At 44.3% G+C, this 20,828-nt stretch overlaps 1 protein-coding gene across 1 annotated transcript; it reads left to right on the forward strand.

Moving 5' to 3' along the window:
- The first annotated feature begins 246 nt into the window (after positions 1–246).
- Positions 247–20,686, forward strand: ift81 (intraflagellar transport 81 homolog). The gene is made up of 18 exons (XM_036144638.1): positions 247–689; positions 771–874; positions 4,367–4,547; positions 4,642–4,731; positions 6,077–6,142; positions 6,435–6,545; positions 8,610–8,694; positions 9,164–9,327; positions 9,414–9,509; positions 11,560–11,706; positions 14,096–14,245; positions 15,157–15,285; positions 18,144–18,233; positions 18,893–18,979; positions 19,081–19,152; positions 19,271–19,356; positions 19,541–19,586; positions 20,090–20,686. Exons 1-18 carry the CDS (start codon positions 546–548, stop codon positions 20,270–20,272), a joined length of 2,031 nt encoding a protein of 676 aa, XP_036000531.1. The 5' UTR covers positions 247–545; the 3' UTR covers positions 20,273–20,686.
- Positions 20,687–20,828: the final 142 nt, after the last annotated feature.

Raw genomic sequence — 20,828 nt, forward strand, 5'->3', positions numbered from 1 at the left:
GATTTAAAAGTTTGTGTGTGTGTGTGTGTGTGTGTGTGTGTGTGTGTGTGTGTGTGTGTGTGTGTGTGTGTGTGTGTGTGTGTGTGTGTGTGTGTGTGTGTGAGATCATCACATTGATATGGCTCATCCTACATACTCCGGTATAGTAGGTGGCGGTATGCATCTGAAAGTCAAGGTTGCAATCTGCCATTAAACCAAAGAAGAAGAAGAAGTGAGACACTTCCGGTTAGCAACCAGTTCATGACGCCTGGGCAGTATCTATGGAGCCGTTGACAACCGTTCTCCCTCTTCTTCATTGGCTTAGCACGTCGAAAACACGTAAAGCTGACAACAAACTTCTAGAGACTTGTAAATCTTTGTAAATCGGTGCTTTTTCCTCGGCGTTATCTGGAAGCGTTTACATATTTATTTTGTGCAGATCAAGCTAGCCAGGCTAACTTTATTAACGGCAGGCCGGGAGCTTATATTACGACAGCGTTAGCTAGTTAGCTCGCTTATCCACAACACGAAGAGCTTTTCTAAATCGACCTTTCTAGACTGCCGCCATGAGCGAACAACTGAAGTTCATCGTCGAACAACTGAACAAGGAGCCCTTCAGGAAGAACTTCAACCTCATCACGTTTGATTCCCAGGAGCCCATGCAGCTCCTGCAGATCCTGAACGACGTTCTGGCTGAAATAGACCCAAAGGTAAACGGACGGCGTAACGATGGCGTCCATGCGCTAAGTGCTGCCAGTTAACGCCGCTGACTGGCCTTCCTGTTCCCGCAGCAAGCCGTAGATATCCGAGAAGAAATGCCGGAGCAGACCGTGAAGAGGATGTCCTCCATGCTGGGGATGCTGAAGTACAAGCCTCCTGCCACCCTCTCTGATGTGTGAGTGCTAATCCGTGGAGCCATCCACTAAAATTATTCACACCCTGGGACCTTTTTCCACGGTGTCACCTTACGATCACTAGAATAAAACAGTGGAGCCCAAGTTAAAGGACAGATGGTTTTTAGATTAGATTTCTTTTTTTTCACCCAATAAACATTTGGCTTAGATCTGTGCTGTAAAGTCTAGCACAACTCTGTCTGTCTAGAGCAGTCGGTGAATAAGTAGAGTCCTCCTTTGTGTAACTTCATCTCACTACGCTGCTCTGTGAAGGTCTCAGAGGTGTGCCGGAGAACATCAGAGAACTGACAGCCATATGAAGACCAAGGAACCCATCGGACAGGACAGGGATAATAGATAATAGGGTTAATAGATAATAAAACAATATCCCAAGCTTCTAAACGTCTTACTAAAGGTAAAAAAAAACGAATAGGTCCTCTGGACGGGTTCCTCTTAGTTGAGATGTTTCATCTCTTCTCCAGGAGACTTCTTCAGTCTGAAGAGTTACTGATGAACTCAGCCTTTTAAACACGCTGATGTCCGCCTTTGGTTCTCAGGGGATTGATGTTGTCCTCCATTTGCCTCGGACAATGGAAACAGGAACTGGGAATGGGGTGAACCAGGACGAAAAGCGTTCCAGTTAACACAGTCGGAGGTCCGGATTCCAAAATAAAAACCAAAAAGGTCAGGATTCCAGTATGGCGACGGCCAGGAAAGCTGTTGTTTTGCTCCTAGTCCTGCTTAGAAACGTCCTTTAAAGCTGTACTTTCCACATGCAAACACCCATTTTGATTAGTTCGGTTCAGAGCTGCAGCCGCTCCGTGTGACATTGACTCTAGACGCACTCTGACAGCTGTGTGTCTTGTGAAAAAAACCTGTTTAATCATCTCTTACTGTTGTTGATGCGAGGAGCTGCCATGCTGGATCCGACAATCGGCCTTAAAAAATCCCTCCCACTTTCCGAGGGGAAAGTCCGACTCCGGCCGCCGCTGCAGTTGATTTTTCCGATCGGAAGCTGGGATTTCCGAGCTCCGACTGCAAATGGAACGCACCATGAGTCATGCTCGCAAGGGCAGCATTGAAAGAAGGAGACAATTGAAACCGTAGGCCTGCAGCCTTGTTTGGTGAGGGCTGGGAACGCCACAAATTGTACTGTTTGGAGTTTGCCACAGGCCATGTAGGGCAGCGGCCCTCAAACTGGGGTCCCCGGACACCCGGGGGTCCGCGGACCACGGGGTGGTCCGTGAAAAGCAGGATGTCGGGCCTGAGCACTGCTGAGGATGCGTGGGTTGAGCTAAGTAACACCATAGACAAATATTTAACTCCGTCCACGTCATCAAGTGAGGTAAAAGCCAAATCAGCTAAAAGTAGGATGTATGACAACAGTTACATCGAGTTTGGCTTCATGAGGATCTAATATCCACCAAATCTATAATATTAGGTGTATTTATGTCTATATTTTAATAACATACATAATTCCTAATGTATTTAACAGTACAGAACGCTGTTTAAAAAACACTATCAGCATGAGGAATCTAAAGGGGTCCTTGGAAATCTTTTTTTTTACCGCTGCTAAGGGGTCCCTGGCCACGAAAAGTTTGACAACCTCTGGTGTAGGGCACCCAGTAAACATTTGGAGGAAGGCGAGACCAACATTTAACTTTTGTCCCAATTAGCAAAACTAACACTGTACAATGTCCTGAGCAACCACTGGCATGGTGAAACATGGTGGTGCAGCATTTTCCTCAGCAGGGACAGAGAAGCTGGTCAGCGTTGATGTGAAAGTGAATGGAGGGCCACAGGTAGGGCTTTGTTGGGAGGAGCCCTGGAGGCTGCAGCACTTGCTGTCCAATCAGCGGCTCACAGTCTGGACAGCAACCCTGACCATGCAGCCAGAGCCATGACAGCAATGGTTTAGATCAGGAGGGCTTATGTCCAGTCCTGGGAAGCTACTACGTCACAACATCCCTTCTTTTATTTGTCTAACATTTTTAAAATCCTGTCATTTTACTTCTACCTCACAACCGTGCACGTTGTCCTGTGTCGGCCTGTGACATCAAATCCCAACGAGAACCACAGACGTGTGTTCAAGGGATTGAATGCTTTTGCAAGGCACTGTACGTTTTTGCTATCTTCAAATGTTAAGAGGACTGTCTTTTTAGATCTGTTAACAGGCGTCTTTGCTGGAATGCTTTTACATCTTGGACATTTCTAACTGAGTAATCTTTAAAACGCAGAGCCTCTTGTGGAAATAGTACCGTTGTGCGTGCTTACTGGTCCGTTTTTTAATCATTTAAATCCAAACCCAAAGCAAATATTTTCATTTTCTTGCATGTTTGTTCAATTCAATAAAAATGTTATTTATACAGCATCAATTCATGAAACATGTCATCTCAAGGCATTTTCCAAAGTCAAATTCAATCAGATTTTGACTTTGAAGTTTCCTCTCTGGGCGAGCTTGTGGTGCAGCGGGTAGCATGACCCATATACAGAGGCCTTAGTCCTTGACGCGGTCGACCCGCGTTCAAATCCGACCTGCGGTCCTTTGCCGCATGTTTTTCCCCCTCTTCCACCCCACTTCCTGTCAGCCTACTTTCATAAAAAGCGAGCCACTAGACCCCCCCCCCCCCAAAAAAAAAAGTTGCCTCTCTAAGGAAACCCAGCAGATTGCATCAAAGTTTTGACAAGTAATAATAGTAATATCAGCTTTATTGTCATTGAAACATACATTACAACGAAATTTGTTCTCTGCTTTTAACCTATCACCCTTGGAGAGCAGTAGGGTGCCATGTGCGGCGCCCGGGAAGCGTTCTGGGGTTAAGGGTCTTGCTCAGGGACCCAGAGAGCAGGCGCTGGGGATTGAACTGGGTACTTGCATCCTTCTCTGAGTGCAAGCATGCTGCTCTAACCACTAGGCCAACACTCCCCATACACTGAGACGCAGATTGGTAGGCAATTTGGGGTTAAGTGCCTTGCCCAGGGGCACATCGACATGTGGCAAGGGGAAGCTGGAATCGAACCCACAACCTTTTGATTGCCAGATGACTACTCAACCCATCAAGCCACAGTCGCCCACAAAGCGACTGTGCAACATTCACTCCTCCTGGAGAAGCGTAGAGTCGTCTGCATTGTCGATGGCTTTGCAGCAATCCCCTATACTGAGAATGCATGTAGCGACAGTGGAGAGGAAAACTCCCCTTTAACAGGGAGGAAAAACCTCCAGCAGAACAGGGCTCAGTATGAACGATCATCTGCCTCGACCGACTGGGGGTTACAGAAGACAGAGCAGAGACACAACAATACAAAATATTATTTTATCATTTATTGGCCTAGCAATTTATCCCCTCCGGCTGTTCATAATAAATGTTTTAAATGCTGTTCAGAACATGTTAACCTCTTTATGCTCATTTCTATTGGCGTTTGGCTCCATTTTGGACCCTTTGCTTTAGAAACAAAGAGGCTCAGCCGGCTCTCGCCGTTCTGTCCGTATGCAGGAGCAGCTTCAGACTGGGTCTGGTGACTGGCAGCAAACCCGTGGTTCACCCCATCCTCCACTGGTTGCTGCAGAGGCTCCCCGAGCTGAAGAAGAGGGCTTACCTGGCCCGTTTCCTGGTGAAGCTGGAGGTACCTGCGGAGTTCTTGCAGGACGATGTCATCAGCGACACCTACCATCAGGTGTGTTGCAAAGGCCCGCTACGAGCGGCCGTGCCTTCGTTAGGGCTAGGAGGTGGAGGCTGTCTCTAAAGCAAGCCGTTTACTGTGTTTCCAGTATGAAGAGCTGGTGGAGGGCTTTAAGACGTACCATAAGGAGTGTGAGCATCTGAGGAGCTCAGGCTTCTCCACGGCGGAGATCAGAAGGGTAAAGGAATGATATTGGTGATCGGTGTTAAGCTCTGCTGAGTGAAAGACAACGAATGTTTGTCGTTAACTTTGTGTTGGTCTAAAGCCGCTTCAGTGTTCACACCACAAACCCAAATGTAGAGCGGAAGGAGAAAGATGCACAGTTTTCAGTGGTTTGCCAATAAAAATATGAAAAGTGTGGCTTGCATCTGTATTCAGCCCCAGTCGATACTTTCTGAAAAAAAAATCTGTCGACAGATTCTCCTACCTGAGCAGTGGACCTCTGGATAATAAGCGTCGGTGGACGGCCATGTTTTCAGTCTGACTCCTCCGTGAGCTTGGGACGTGGTTTTAGATCTTAACCCGTCCCCACAATGTTCGCCCTGACCGCTCTGCTCTGTTGATTTGTCTTCATTGTTGCTCTAAGAAACATTTGAGGCCTCCACGGACCGCCTGCACCAATACTGAGATTAGACTCCCCAAAGATCCGTTTACCTAACCTTTTTGGTTCTATTCAGTTCAATTTTATTTATATAGCTCCAATTCATGAAACATGTCACCTCAAGACACTTTCCAAAGTCAAATTCAATCAGATTATACAGATTGGTCAAAAACATTCCCTCTCTAAGGAAACCCAGCAGATTGCATCAAGTCTTGACAATCAGCGTTCAATCAGCGTTCATAAAGCATTGTCCATGGCTTTGCAACAATCCCTCATACTGAGCAAGCATGAAGCGACAGTGGAAAGAAAAACTCCCCAATAACGGGAAGGAAAACCTCCGGCAGAACCGGGCTCAGTATGAACGGTCATCTGCCTCAATCGACTGGGGGTTACAGAAGACAGAACTGAGACACAACAAGAGAGACAAAGAAGCACAGAAGCACACATTGATCCAGTAATCTGTTCTACATTAGATGGTAGTAGCGGGTGAGCCGTCTTCCCTGGATGATGTCACAGCTAACAGAAAAAAAGAGAGAGAGAGAACAAAAAGTTAAAAGCTGAAATAACAACAAGCAATGCAAATTGGAGAACAGTAGGAGAACTTTTAGATTTTATTCAGGGCAATCAGAGGAAAAAGCGCTGAATACATATGGATATCATACTTTTATGATTTATATTTGTAAAGAGATTTGAGGACTATATAGAATTTTTCTTCAACTCCACAATTATTCATAACTTTATGTTCGTTATAAGACAAAATAAAGATAAAAAAAAATTTAAGTTTGAGGTTGTAATGTTAGAAAACATGGAAATGTTCAAGAGGTGTGAATGCTTTGAATAGACTATGTATCAATGACATTAATGTGCTTTACGCTTAGTCGATCAGAAGCACAAAAATGCTATTTTTTTTATGATCCAACAGGACATTAACGCCATGGAAGAAGAAAAAGAACAACTCATTAAACGCGTGGAGAGGCTGACGAAGAGGGTAAGGCAGACTGTGGGCTTCTGTCGTGCCTGGGAAGCTTTAGGGATCACCGTGAAGCGAAAGCGTAATCTTAGACATATATTATCAGCTTTCATATTGGACTAAAGAGGCATCGGACAAGCTGCGCAACTGTCATAACAACATGGAGAAGTAATGAGCTGTTGAGTTAACGGGTCTTACTTAGGGGCTCTGCCAGAAGGTGAAAGCTGAGCCTGACAGCTCATTGCTGACCGCCCTGTGAAGGCATTCTACTGGGCAGCGCTGCCTGACTGTGAGCATGTTGGTCCTCTAGGTGGAGTCAGTGTCCAACCACCAGCGAATGCTGGAGCAGGCCAGGCAGCTGCGAGTGGAGAAGGAGAGAGAGGAGTCGCTGATGCATCAGAAGCAGGAACAGAAGAACCAGGTAAAGCCTTCATCTACACTGTAAAACCCTTTACAGATGATAACACAGATAGACTGTAACATGTGGTGTCCCAAGTGTAAAACATCCAGTTTCCTGTAAGTTTGAGTCAGCCCCAGCCGCCTTCTCTCCAGACGTTTCAAAGTTTTATAAACCAAACATGTTGCTTTACTTACTGTCACTGAAAGCAATTCCCATCTGTCAGCGCTTCTCAGTGGCGTTTATACATTTAAGACGAGATTTGAAGATGTCTTGTTTCTGTTTCATAGGAGCCATTTCCCCTTTTTAATGGGTACTTTACACTGGGTGTCAGGGTTCATCACTTTGTCCTGTTTCTTGAGATGGAGCCGCCATCGAGTCAGAAATGTTCTCCTGACTTTGGTTGGTGCTTGGTCGGCTTTGCTTTTCTGTCAGAATGCTCACATCTGTTGAGAAGAAGCAGATCAGGATAGAAATGGAGGGACAGATTGAACTTTGAAGAAGAAAAACTGAATCAGTGGAATGTGGGTTCTGCCAATTGACAAAGCAGAAATGTGCTCCCACAAAACAGAACTGGACATGGCCATAGAACGTTTTTGGTTTTATTTGGTTTTTACAACTTGTGCTTTTCAGCTGCCTTCAGGCTTGTGAACTTATGAGAGTTTAGTTCATTTCTATTCCCAGAATTGAGAAATATATAAGCAGAAAAATTGAAAGAAGTTGGTGATTGTGTAACCACTAGTTGGCCTAATAAAAAAGCCAACAGCTTCCAAAAGGGGGCGATGTTCAGTGTGGACCTCCAAATTCAGGCATCGGTTCATTATGCAATGGGCACCCCAAACAAAAGTGGTAAAACTGAGCTTATGAAGTGAAGATTTAGATGGAAATCGATCCTGTGAGGGAGGAGTTGGAAATCAGGAATCAGAAGGTCACTTCAGCGAGATGTAATGTTGTCAGCATTCTGGTCAGACGGTGGAAGTTCTGCTCCGGTTCTGAACGTGCTCTGGAAGCAACTTTAGCCAGAATGTTTTCTAATAGAGAGCCGCGCAGAAATTGTCCAACCTTGTCACAGCTTTGGATCGTTGTCACCTAGAAATCCGTGACTTCAGTTGTCTTCTAGCCTTGGGTCAAAAAGTGATTCCCACAAAGAAAATATTGAGCAATTTAAAAAAAAAAAATGTGTGTGTGTGTGTGTATATATATATATATATATATATATATATATATATATATATATATATATATATATATATGTATGTATATGTGTATATATATATATATATATGAACAAAAACACCGGATTTTCCTGCCTGTGTTCCCTAACGCTGTGTGACTATTAGGCAGCCACGTATCCATCCGTGGCTGCCTCAATTTCTCGCCGTACTTACAGCGAGAGATTTCCTCACAAAACATCATCATCCAGATAGGGTAGGGCACAGGTATCCAAAGTGCGGCCCGGGGGCCATCTGTGGCCCTTGGAATAATGTGAGTGGTCCCCCGACTGGGAAACTGTAAACCTTTTATTTTTTCTGATAAAGCAATTTAATAATCCTAATTATTTTTGCATTTTAATTGATCAAATGAATGGACCCAGAGTACTTTTAACTTGCCGGGCAAACAATTTGGTAGAGCTTTCACGTATGTGGCTCAAAATGGTATTTTTGCTAGAGGAAAAGGTGTTTCAAAATGACATATCTGCTTTGAAAACAATGGAAAAGCTAGCTGGGACTCATTCATGTCTCCTTTTTCCAAGAGTTTTAGTTTATCTGGCTCTATAAAATGACATTTTCCCTTACAGTCCAATCTTGGTCCAATCAGGCGCTCTCCTCGTGTGCAGCAGGTTGACATGTAAGCTGTGATATTTAAAAATGTTTTTGACTTTTGCAGTGGACAGGTATATCTGGAATTTGGGAGCAATAAATGTGCGAGCGTAGAAGTGACTTCCTCGGTAGGGTCCTTCCATGGAAAGGACATGAGATGGAGCGAAGGACAGCAAAGCACCGTCTTATTGATGTAGACATCAGGGATCTGCATCAAACCGAAGCAGCGGCAGGCTCCAGCTGTTGATCATTGTTTCTGTGTGACCAGCTGTTTCAGGCAGAGCAGAGACTTCTGAGGTTGCAGCAGCAGTTGAAGGATTTGCGACAAGCCGCAGCAGATGCCACCCCGGAGAGTGAGTAACCCTGTGGTCCTGGTGTCTGTGGGAGCGGGGTGAGATGTACAAGGATGCTGCGCAGGAAGAGACGGGTGGCTCTCAGCTGACGGATGCTGAGACCCCCTGATCGTATTGATCTTTGATGTGCTATAATAGGACGTATTGGAGGCTGGTATGTTATCTTTTGCTCTGATATAATACTGGCTTCTTAAACTGGGGGAGAAATTTCCACATTTGCAATTTCTAAATTGACCGGCGCTCTGCAGATGGAGATTAAGCTACTTTGTTAAAATAACTAAGCAGAAATCCTGCACACGCGCCTTCAAAAACACTAAAATCTGGGATAATTAAATTAGTTTTTTTCTTTATCGTTTTTTATTACCTCATATTGTGTGTGTAATAATGCCCAATTCTTCAAAATCAATGCAGTGAAAGCTGTGAAAGGGTTTGAGCTTGAGTTCTGAAACAAACCCTCTGTGTCCTTCAGGCTTGATGAAGCGACTAGAAGAAGAAATAAAGATCAACTCCTACATGGTGACTGAGAAACTCCCCAAAGAGCTGGAGGGCATGAGGCGGACGGTGCAGTACATGCAGAAAGTAGCATCAGAGCCTGCGATGGGCCAGGCCGATCTCCAGGAGGTGGAGAACAAGGTCTGCGTCGGTGGTTTTTAGTGCGCTTAGACCTCATCGACTTCAACGCTCCGATACTAAACTTTCCTTGATGTTCGCTCTCACAGATTAAAGAGGTCGACTCTCAGATAAACCAGCTTATTGAGAAGAGGATGATGCGAAATGACCCCATGGACGACAAACTGACCCTTTATAGGCAACAGGTGCTGCTTTAACTACATTTCGGGGATGTCCTTTGTTGTTGGGGGGGCTTTTTTTGTTCCTGATTGATTCCTAATTTACAGTTAAATGGTGGTACAGTACAAAATATCCTTTCTGTATCGATTATATTATAACTACTTTTTTGTTATGGTTCAAATGTAATCAAAACTCAAACTAATACGTGATTAATCCCAAAGGTACATTTATTAAATTAAACTCTGTATCAGTCTGTTATATGCCTTGAAATGCTAGTAATAGTAAGGAGAAAGAAAAAAAAAGAAATGCTAGTAATATTTGTGTCAGTGTCTGAAAAGGTTGTTTTTCTGTTCTGTGTTGTTCAATTCGGTTACAAGAGGGGACAATTTGTATTATGATTCATTCAGTAAGGAGCAGGAAGTCAGGTGAAGATTGTCTGTGCAGCAGCTTTGAGGCATAACAAAGCGGCTTCCTACAGAGAGATTTAAAAGTGGAGGGCCCAGACTGCCTCCACAACTGGAAACAACAGTATGCAAAAACTTCTTTTCAAATGTGCCACACCACTTAAACTCTCGTCAGTCCATCTACAGGTCATTTTCTCACAAGAAGCTAGCCTTTGACTCAGGATTCCCGCCAGCGTATTTGAGCGTACATGACCGCTGAGCTGAAAGTTGTCAAAATTACACTGAAATTAGACGGTATGAGACAGAACAGCACGATATGGTTGTTTGACAGCAGCATAGAAAAGTAAGTTCAATTTATGGTTGGATGATATATATAAAAAAACATATTGATAAAATACAAATATTATTGATAGATATTGATTAATATCAACAAATTCAAAACATACATTTTAAGTGCAGCCCTGGCCATTTTATGCTGTTGCTTAGCAACCTATTTTTAGATACAGACCTCACAAACACTGAATTCAAACTCAACCCTTTATTCAACCAACTTTTTACCCAAACTACAAGTTATTAAAAAAGAAAAAAGAACGCGTGCTCTCTGAACTCTTTGAAGGAGGCGGGGCTTGGTGACAGAGCGTTCCTGGGTCTGCATTTCTGATTGATTGGGAGGATGTAATTACTGTATTTTTAACAGAATCCAAAAGGAAGGAAAACTTTATTCTATTGAACTTTTTATGGATTGATCGATATATATATTGTTATTGAATTATCGTCCAGCCCTAGTTAAACGTGCATCAGCCCAGCTAGAAACCTCCCGAACAACATAAGCTAACGCTAGCTGACATTAGCCTAATGAATAGCCCCCTTCAAGCTGCACTCCGCAGCAGGCCGCTGCAAAACAAAGCATCAGCACGCCAGCCGTCCACTGTTAAACTGAAAATAATATCCTACTGAAGACCCTGCTTTGACCCCTAAAAGGTCAAGTCAAGCTAACGCTACAGTTGCTGTGGTTGTAGTTATCAGACTGAGATGACATCCGCAATCAAATGTTCTCTCCGTCATTCGATTCACACATAGAAAAAAAGCAATGCTGCTAAAGTTAATTATGAGAAACAGAAAGCATTTTTTTACAAGATAAACTTTATGCTCACAAACAACACTTGAGGTCGCCGGGTGGTCTGTCTGTTTACTCCCTGCTCGACCTTAGTGTACCTGAGGGATGGACTGGGTTGTGCACTCATCTCTGGGCTTTGGGTCTCTGCTTCCCTTTAATTCAAGATTCCAGTTGTTTCCACACCTGCATTTACTTCCACGGAGCTCAGGTTTGACGTGTAGCTCGTTTTTGTTCGCTGAATCCTTCTCCTGTGCGGCCGGCCACACATCCATTCGACAGTTAAAAAGCTTGTTTTATGTCAACAGCCATAGTGAGTAACAGGTACTGATATTCCTGTTTGGCTGGGCCTGATTCATAAGGGTCTTTTTATTGGAGAAAAAAGTGTTTCAAAATTGTGTATTTGTGTTGAAAACCAATGGAGAAATGGTTTAGGGTTTATTTCTGCTTCATTATTTAAAAAAAAATGTTTGGTTTTCTGGATCTCTAACCAAAAGCGGCTCTCTGATTTCATGCTGCCACTCTGTCTGTGCGTCCGATGCGACATTACCCCTGTAGGCCTCTATTATCATTCGGAAGAAGGAGTCTAAGGCGGAGGAGCTTCAGGAAGCGAGGGAGGAACTGGCCGCCGCAGAGAAGGAGCTGAAGCAGAGGGGCAGCCAGGGGCAAGGCTCACAAGGGGAAAAAGTCATCCGCGGGGACGAGGTACACTGTTCTGTTTGCTAGCAGCAGTCGCAGAGTGACGAGCCGCCTCAGTTTTCACTGCGGCTCCGGACGTTTTAGAGCGTTACCGTCAGAAACTGGGGGGAAAAAAAAGGACGTTTCAGCTTTATCAACGTTTGTCCGAGAAGATTAGAAATCCACTGAAACCTCGGGAGGCTATTTCTGTCCTTATCCAAACACAGACAGGCTCACTGTCTAACGTTACTGATCCCTTTTTTTTCCCACTCTTCCCCCACATTCCCATGAAAGCCATAAATAGAACACAAAAGGGAGAATATCCAGAGCAAGGAACTGCACTGGACAGACTTCCTGAGACTTGGCTTTTTTTTTTTCCTCTTTATCTCCACTGAAACAAATCTTCACTCTCAGGTCATCTGGCCTTATGAAGCAGAGCTGGAGTACAGAAACATTAGTCTTTATTTATGCTTTATGTTAAGGATTCCCCCTCCCCCTCCTGTTGCAGCGCCTGTTAGCACAGTCTCTTTACAACTTTCCTGACAAGTGGAACTGAGCGCTTGAACAAGGAGAGAGAAAAAAATGTACATCATGGTGTAGAGCTGACTCCACGGTGGAACGTTAGCGGAGAACTGGCGATGTTACGGGGCTGGTTCCCAGCCACGCGTTTGTCCGTTCTCCAGGAAGAGCCATTTATTAATGTGTACCATTAAAACATTCACGGTTGGAGGTGCTTTACAGTAGAGATGAAATATCAGTGGAAAAACTACGGCGAGCATGTTTACGCTCCTGCGGAAGAGCGGGTAAAACGATCCAGGTAGCAAAAATCTGCAGTGACGGTCTACTGATGTCACTGTAAAAAAAAAAAAAAAATTTAAATCAAAAGGAGCTGCGTTTTCTAGACCACCTGATCAAGTAGCGTACATCTGTCATGGCCGATCTTCGCTTCCTGGTCAGGTGGTCTGGAAAATGCGGCAGCTGGAACCGAGAGCCTTTAAACCTGCCCTGAATTACTTGAAGTGGACGCCGTTTGTAGAGACAAAGAGGTCCTTCAGGCGGTGCATGAATGGCGATGGTGGAAAATGCTTTTGGTCAGACTGCGTTTATCAGACTCCTGTGTCATTGTGGGCCATCAGCCACGGTGGAGATGATCGCTTTATCTGAGGTATTTTCCATTCTGACGACCATGTGTCACCACATGCCCGCAACCAACTGCGTGGACCCTCTGAGGGGGCAGGACCGGTAACATGAAACAATTTTCTATCAGCTGCTTAAAAAGAGGCCCACCTCAGTGGTGATTACAACTTTCTTTTCTTGTAATCACCTGAAAAGTGCGCCGTCTGTTCAAAGCTACAGCATCCTGCGCTGTGGCGTGGGGCGCCTTTCCCCTGCACAACCACTCTAGGCACACAGAAAGCTACGGCGGATCAGATGAAAGCACGTTCATGTGTTAGACGGGCCTAGTCAAAGTCCAGACCTAGTACCGAATGAGAAGCTGTTCACATAAGTGAGTGAAGCCTGAGCTGTTTTACAACGACGAACAGGCAAAACGTTTCGTCTTTAGACGTGTAAAGCTGCTAGAGACCCACATAGGCGTGCGCGTAGATGCTTTTGCAAGGCACCATGGGAATGTGGGAATGTGCTGCATGTCAGAGTTACGGCCACCAGCTGAGCCGCAGTCCAGTTTCACAGCAGTTGTTTTGGGGACACTGTGTCGCGCACGCTGTGCTGTGTTACTCTACTGTGCTAATTCCTCGCACCGCCGTGTCTGCCCTTGATGTCCCAAAATACCCGAAGCACAAACGTGCGCGCTCCACTGCTGTCCAGCCCGTCGCGCTCACACGCACACTCCTGGCTTCGCGGAGGCCCTCGGGACGTGAAGCACATTCTGTGATTTCTGGGGCTCTTCTCCCGTGTCTGTGTGCATTTATAGCTTCTCTGCATCGTGGAGGAGTTTCAGCGTGTCCCGGCAAACGGCGGGGCGGGGACGTACCGAATGTCCACTGGAAACAGTCATTTAGTGCGGAGATGCTTGCCGTCCTTGGCTGACCGTGAATGTTAAAGGATGGCGGCCCTCCCAGGTCGTGACATGGCCCCCAGGCCCCGCTGCCTCTCTCTAATCCCTCCCTCCCTCCCCATCGTCTCCTCCTGAGGCCTTTCACAGGCTCAGCTGTGCTGGACACTGAAGTCAAATTTAGGTATTTTCCATTCAAGCAGTTGAGAACTTTTAACTGATGATGTGCTTCATTGTAATAACAGATATATATATATATATATATATATATATATACATGATGATGTGCTTCATTGTATTAAGATATATATATATATATATATATATATATATATATATATATATATATATATATTCATGTTTATTTATGTTTATTTATAATATTTGTTGTTTTGTTTTTAGCTGAAACGCTTGGTGGCGAAGCTGCGCAGCAAAGGAACTGCCTACAAGAAGAAGAAGCAGGAAATTGCAGAGCTGAGGGCAGAGTACGGAGTCCTCCAGCGGACCGAGGAGATCCTGAAGCGGAGACACGACACCGTCCAGCAGAAACTGGTAGCCAAGCTAACCCCTGTTTGCAAACGTTGTCCTTGAACGTCCTTTGTGTGTTGGTTGATGCAGGACAGGAGAGAGGGCTAAGAGCTACGCGTCGTCTTTTGGAAATGGCCCAAACTTTGAGAAAATGTCGAATTCATTAGAAACTGCCGGCATCTCTGTTATAAATTACTCCTGACCTTTTTTCCTTTTTTTTTTTCCTCTGTACTGGCAGCTAACAGCTGAATTTACTGAACTAAGAGAAGAGCCCTAGGTTATCCTTCCTCTCACTTTCCTTCTTCGTCTTTGCATCACATAACGGTCCTCCCAACCCAACCTTCTGCCCAGTCCGCTGTGTGATCCGCCTCCCTCCACGCTCTAACGTCTCCACATGCGGGCATCCGCTGCCTGTTTTTACACTGAAGAGGCAGAAGCTTCGTGGAAATGGTCTTCACACCTTTGCGCGGTCAGATTACCTGATTCTATTGATGGCCCGTTTGACGCAGGCTGAGCTGCTATTTTTGACAGCAGCGTCTGCCGCTGCTCCTCTGTCTGCATCCCACATTAGGATTTGTTAGAGCAGGTTTTCCTTCTGGTCACATGACCAGCGGCCATCCTGTTCTCTGCTTTTCAAGGTGCCTGATTAATATTAAAAAAAACATTTTATTTAGCTGCATTCTCACATGTATTCCACAGCTTTTGAATTAGATGTCATAGATAACAGAGGGCACATTATTCACACTCTGCTCTTCCTCTTTTCATCATTATGTTCAAATGTTGCACTTTAAAAGAGTAATAAGTTCGTGTTTCGCTGGTTGGGTCGCAGGTCATTTCCTGATGGTTTATTCAGCGTTTGTGTTGAGAGGATACGGGATATCAACAGCTTTACTGGGAGCGTTTCTGAAAATGATGTCCAACCCTGTGTTTGGCAGCAAACGGTGGAAGCTGAGAAGGGCATCTCTGGGTACAGCGACACTCAGGAGGAGCTGGAGAGGGTGTCTGCCATCAAGAGCGAGCTCGACGAGAAGAAGGGTCGCACTCTGGATGACATGTCTGAAATGGTGAATATACAGCATTAGGCGCCTCCTGGTAGACCCCAGTTGGTTGTGGAGTTAATGGAAAAGCAATACCGTGTGTATAGGCTATTAAACGAGCTGATCTAAAAATCTGCAAATTTCCACATAGGCGCTAAACAATTAAATGGCCCTGATGGAGGCATGCTTTTTTTCTGGTAAGGTCTCAGAACTAATACTGCACAGATCTACTTAGATACAGAAGCTTCTTTGTTATCATTATTCATTTTTAGGACACTGTTGTTGCTTTTTACAGTACAGATTTAGACTCTATTCATTGGGGAAGACGAATCATTAAAGCCCAAGAAATAGCAGTTAAATTGAATGGCATATTAAAACTAGGAGGCTTTTAATTAGGCGTATGCGTGTGAGTAATGAACAGCTATATTATCTACCTACCGGCCTGCTTCTCTGATTGCTCGCTTATCTACCTACTTCTCTGTCACGGCTTTATTTCTGAGCAATGTTTTTTTATTTTTTATTATCCGTCACAAATATGGACACGTAACGTGATAATTAGGAGAAAATCACCGTGACCTACCGATGTAAACCAAGCGTGTTAATAATCGAACGTATTTGAAAAGTTAATAGAAAACGAAGTAATTAACTAGACCTACAAAGCATATAAGGATGAATAAAAAAAGAACTACCAACCTGCTCCTACACGTAAGAATACAGTAATGAATGAGCGCTTAGTAATCTTATGGTTAAGCTCCAACGGTTATCCTGACGTCATCAGACTTTCAGGAACCGCTGTATGAAAAGATCTCCACATAATATCTGATTTCTTGCCTTTTCTAAGAGTTGAGGGTGATGTGTTGCCAAAGGACCCTTGGGTGACCCTCGGCTTTCTTATCTAGGAGGAAATGGTTCCACAAAAGACCGCAGAATATCCTCTAAAGTCTTTAAACCACAAAATAGAATTCTAAATTACCTTAAACACAAAGAAATATCATTTTGACCACATCAATGATAAAAATCATTCATAGCATAAACGTCATAATCATTCAAGCCCAGCATATTAATTTAAAAGCGTTATATAATTCCTATAAGTCAGACATAAGTCACAGGTGCCACAAAATCACAAAAAAGATTTAACTTTCTAGGTTTGTAACTTTGGAGGACAATTACAGATTAAGCCTGTCAGATATTTGAGAGTAGAGCAGTAAAAAATGCTAGTTTGATGTTTCAGGGTTTCTTAGATTCCTCTCAGTCAACTAGCGTCAGGACTTTAAAGTATTTTCGGGTCTCATAGGGTGATCCTCTGGCATTCACATCAGCTTAGAGTCACTTCCTTCACAGTTTCTTCTCCAACTCATTTATACCCTGAATTTACTGTGTTGTTTTTTCTTCTTCTCAACGGCAACAATTAAATGTGATTAAATGTGATTAAGTTAAATACTCTCCACACATAAATGTGTAAATGAGCACCTTACCACCGAACCTGGTTTGCAAGCGCTGACTGTCACTTTTTAAGACTAAAACAGACAAGGCAAGTAGATGTGGGCGATTGTTTATTTTGTATGTCAAAAATAAACCTTTAGAAAAGTGAAAGTAGCACTTAGGGTATGAATACCGAAGGCGTCTTTTGCTTTGAGCACTTTCCTTCTATTAGTACGGTTAAGGCCTGTGAAACTGGAACTAGCATTATTATGATCACTCTTTGCCTTTTCCGGCAGACATGATAGCTATGGTACGGTGCGTCGGCTCGCCGTCACTGTGTAAGCCGTTTGTGGCGCATGTGTTGACTTGTCACAACAAGCTAAACAACACCGCCGAGAGCGTTTCGTGGAAGTCGCAGGAGTTTCGCTCACACGGGATGCAGCCATTAATAACCAACCCTTTCTACTCAAACTTAAAATCCTTTTTTTTTTTTTTTTTTTTTTTTTTTAAAACAGGACTTTAGAAAAAAGCCTTTGTACTTAACTTTAGCAGATCTTTTCAATTGGGCTCATTCAGCAGCAATTGAAAAGACCTGTGTGGTCAAACTGGTCATTTTTTGTCAGGTTTCTGCTAAGTGGAAACACGATGTACAATGTGTCAAAGATTTCAGTCAAAGATGTGTGACCTCAGTTTTATGTATCAAAAAAATGCACATCCAAAATTATTCATACTGTGCCTACAGTGCCTACATGGTAACCTTCAATAAAGGCCACCAGGGCTACAAAAATCTTTTACAAACACATGATGGATGCAGTGTTATATGCATTAAAATGCTTTCTTTCAGCAGTGCCAGGGAAGTTGGTCTTAGTTATGGGAATGTGGATAGAGCTAAATGCTGCCAATTACTTGAAGAAAACCTGTTTGAGGCAGCAAAACACCTCCCAGCAGCCTGAACATACCAGAATGGCCTAGTCAAAGTTCCTACCCTAATCAAATTGAGAATCAGTGGGCTGGAAAAATGATGCTTCCACAGCACGTCGACTTAGGCAACCCACACTTTTCAGATTTGCTGTGTTCAAAACATTGGCTGGCCATCCTTCTCTTTCACAGTGATGTGTTACTTGTTGGTGTAACACGTGAAAGCTTATCCAAAAGCGACTGAGATTTTTGGGTGTCATGTGACAAGCTCTCAAATCAACCAAGACAGAGACAAGCTTTTAGCAAAATGTAGCAAAACATTCATGTTTTTCACTCCATCCTGTAGTTTCGCAGAGACTAATTGAAACGTATCTGCTTGTCTCTGTGTTTTATCAGTTTATATTTTATCATTTAATGTCTATACTCTATCCTTCAGAGAACATGACTCACAGGCATGTTTGTGTTGACTTAATTTCTGCTGTACGTAGGTACTTGTCAGATTTTCCCAGCTTTAACGCATTTTGTGTTGTGACGTGGTTTTTCAGGTGAAGAAGTTGAACTCCATGATTGCGGAGAAAAAATCCGCGCTTGCTCCACTTATTAAAGAGCTGAGGTCCCTGAGACAGCGGCGAGGGGTAAGCATCCTCCGCATGAGAAACGCTTTAGGGTAACGAAAACCGACAAAATAAAAAAAATTTAAAAAACAAACATTAATATGCAACCTGTGGTTTACAGATTCCAACAAAAAGCCTCAACCAAACTAGGTTGTCATTGGCAGTTCCCCCCCTGGGCGAATAACAGGATACGAATGGGATGTAATCATTTTATCCACCGAGACATGTGACCATCCAGAGGCGCAACACGTCAGGACTTTTAATTTTTCACGCTGCTGCCGTTGGCCGGAATGTCTCGGAGGAGAAAAATGATAACGCTGGAATCTGTCCTAGATCTAAAAACTAACGCTGCCCCTGCGAACACATTGGGATGTAAGTCGTAGTGTGTGTTATCCTGAATAAAGTCCATTAGGAACAATTTACATAGTCCATGAATCACATAGTCAAAGGGAAAGCCCCCCCCCCCACATGGTTGCTGGTGCAGAGGATTACATTTTCCAACACGTGTTCCCAGAATTGCTCCTCCATCTTACTGGGTAATGTCCGCTAACAAAGAGCTGCAACAGGAGGACATGAATAGATTGTGTTAGAGCCTGTTGGGAGTTAAACTGCTAAAATGCCAGCTGGGTTACAATGCTGACGCTTTGTGTACCTCTCGGTGGAAAACGCCATCACAACAGGAGCTGAACCAAGAGTACGAGGAGAAGAAGGCCCAGTACGAAAGCTGCGCTGCTGGTTTGGAGAGCAACAGATCCAAACTGGAACAAGTATGGCTCATTCCAGTCCTTTTCTTATGCTTTGAACGGTTGTGTGTTGATAAAGTGGTTAAAAAAAAAGAGGAGAACTGTTCTCATCTGCTCCCTCGCAGGAGGTGAAAGCGCTGAGGGAGGAAATGGCCCAGAAGGAGAACCGATACCATTACATCAACGCCATGTCAGAGGCCAGTCTTCCTCCCAAACCATTTCTTATTGCCAAAGGAAGCTACCGGTTTGTCACACCGGTTGTGCTGTTCTTGAACCCAACATGGCAAGCCTTCATACTGCGTCTGTCATCTGCAGATCATCGAGATGCAAATTCAGCGGGCAGCTGAAGAGATGAAGGCCTACGTGTCCTCTGATCCGCTAGAGAAGAAGAAGGCCATCAGGTGAGCTCGCGGGGCCTTTCCTCACAGCACCGTCAACCTGCTGCTGCTGCTGCTTCTTTTCTTCTCTCCGACTGTAAAAGAGGCTAGGGTTACCACGCCTTTGAAAACAAAGATGTGCCGCACCGTCACTGGGCGATGAATTACCCTGAACTCACTGCGTACGTTGTCCTCTGTTTTGTTGTAGGGAAGTGTACATGAAGAACATCGCAGAACAGGAATTACTTGGCAAGGTGGGAGAATACAAGCAAAGCGCTGACTAAGGGGAACGGCAGGATCTGTGCTTGGAAACGTTCCTGTGTTCTGTCAAAACCGGTCTGAAGGCTGACGGATTGGAGAAGAAGCTTTACTGGAAGCCCACGGAGCTGGAACCACGCAGATCTGGGCAGCAGATAGTGGTGTTTGGAGTTTAACCTTTTCTTGGTGCTCTTCAGATCAGGGCCCCAGGGACCAGACCTGCAGTGGAGACAGTCTATCTGTGGATGTTTTTCAGTCGCTGCTAAAAGCTGCAGATCTAACAGGAGACACATGATATACTGCGCACACTCTCATTTAAAACACCTATAAACATAAATATAATTCAATTATATCTCTTTTTAATTGAATAAAGTGTTGAATTTAACATCTAAATGTTTCCATATGACTGTCTGCCTGAAATGTGCGAGCTCTGACTTTTTTCCCCCCTCATTTCCTTAAAACACTTCTTTTTTTTTTTTTTTGCTTCTCTGGATTTCAGAAGTTACGCGAGGAGCAGAAGCTTGTGAGGGAGAGCCACAGCGCCAACATGGAGCAGATGAAGATGTGGCGTGACCTGGAGCAGCTGATGGAGTGCAAGAAGCAGTGTTTCATAAGGGCACAGAGCCAGGTGTCCATAGGTCAGATCATTCAGGAGGGAGGGGAGGACAGGCTGGTGCTCTGAAGACGCGGCGGCCTGCTGCCCCGACCTCTGACCTCTGGCGATGAGCGCAGCTTAACGGACAGGCTGCGAGTCAAGGGGACAATGCTTTTTACACTTTCTTTGAGGATTGTCTTTCAGTCAACGTGTCCAAACACATGGGCAAACAAAGTGCTGCACTTGGGATGTGACAGCGGTCGGCTATTTTTGGCGGCACAAAGGCACGAGCATGTGCCGGGACTGGGAGTCCATTTTGGGCGTCACTGGGACCACCGGCGCTGTGGACCGGGGAAACGAAAGATTCCTGTGCTTCTTCTTGTTCCATTCTGCAGTAAACGTCTCCTTGTAGGCAACGTTTAGCATCGCTCACTATGTTGTCAGTTTTCTGGTTGTCTTCTATGTTCACTTTAATTGCATTAAAGTTCTGATAAAGACGGATCCGCCCACTTTATGCCGAATGATGAAGGAGAAATCGTAGCTGTGGTGAAATGCCTTTTGTCCACACAGACCAATGTGAACTTCCAGATGTTAGTTGTTGTATCTTTGGGTGTATTGCTATGATTTACAATTAATTTTGTAT

The sequence above is a fragment of the Fundulus heteroclitus genome, chromosome 12 (assembly GCF_011125445.2).
Source record: "Fundulus heteroclitus isolate FHET01 chromosome 12, MU-UCD_Fhet_4.1, whole genome shotgun sequence".
Classification (NCBI taxonomy): domain Eukaryota; kingdom Metazoa; phylum Chordata; class Actinopteri; order Cyprinodontiformes; family Fundulidae; genus Fundulus; species Fundulus heteroclitus.

Excerpts from the sequence above, each read along its gene's own strand:
- ift81 (XM_036144638.1), top strand. The coding sequence starts at position 546 with ATGAGCGAACAACTGAAGTTCATCGTCGAACAACTGAACAAGGAGCCC. Across the intron at positions 6,546-8,609 it reads AGCAGGAACAGAAGAACCAG|CTGTTTCAGGCAGAGCAGAG; the intron begins GTAAAGCCTTCA and ends CTGTGTGACCAG. Across the intron at positions 15,286-18,143 it reads TGGATGACATGTCTGAAATG|GTGAAGAAGTTGAACTCCAT; the intron begins GTGAATATACAG and ends GTGGTTTTTCAG.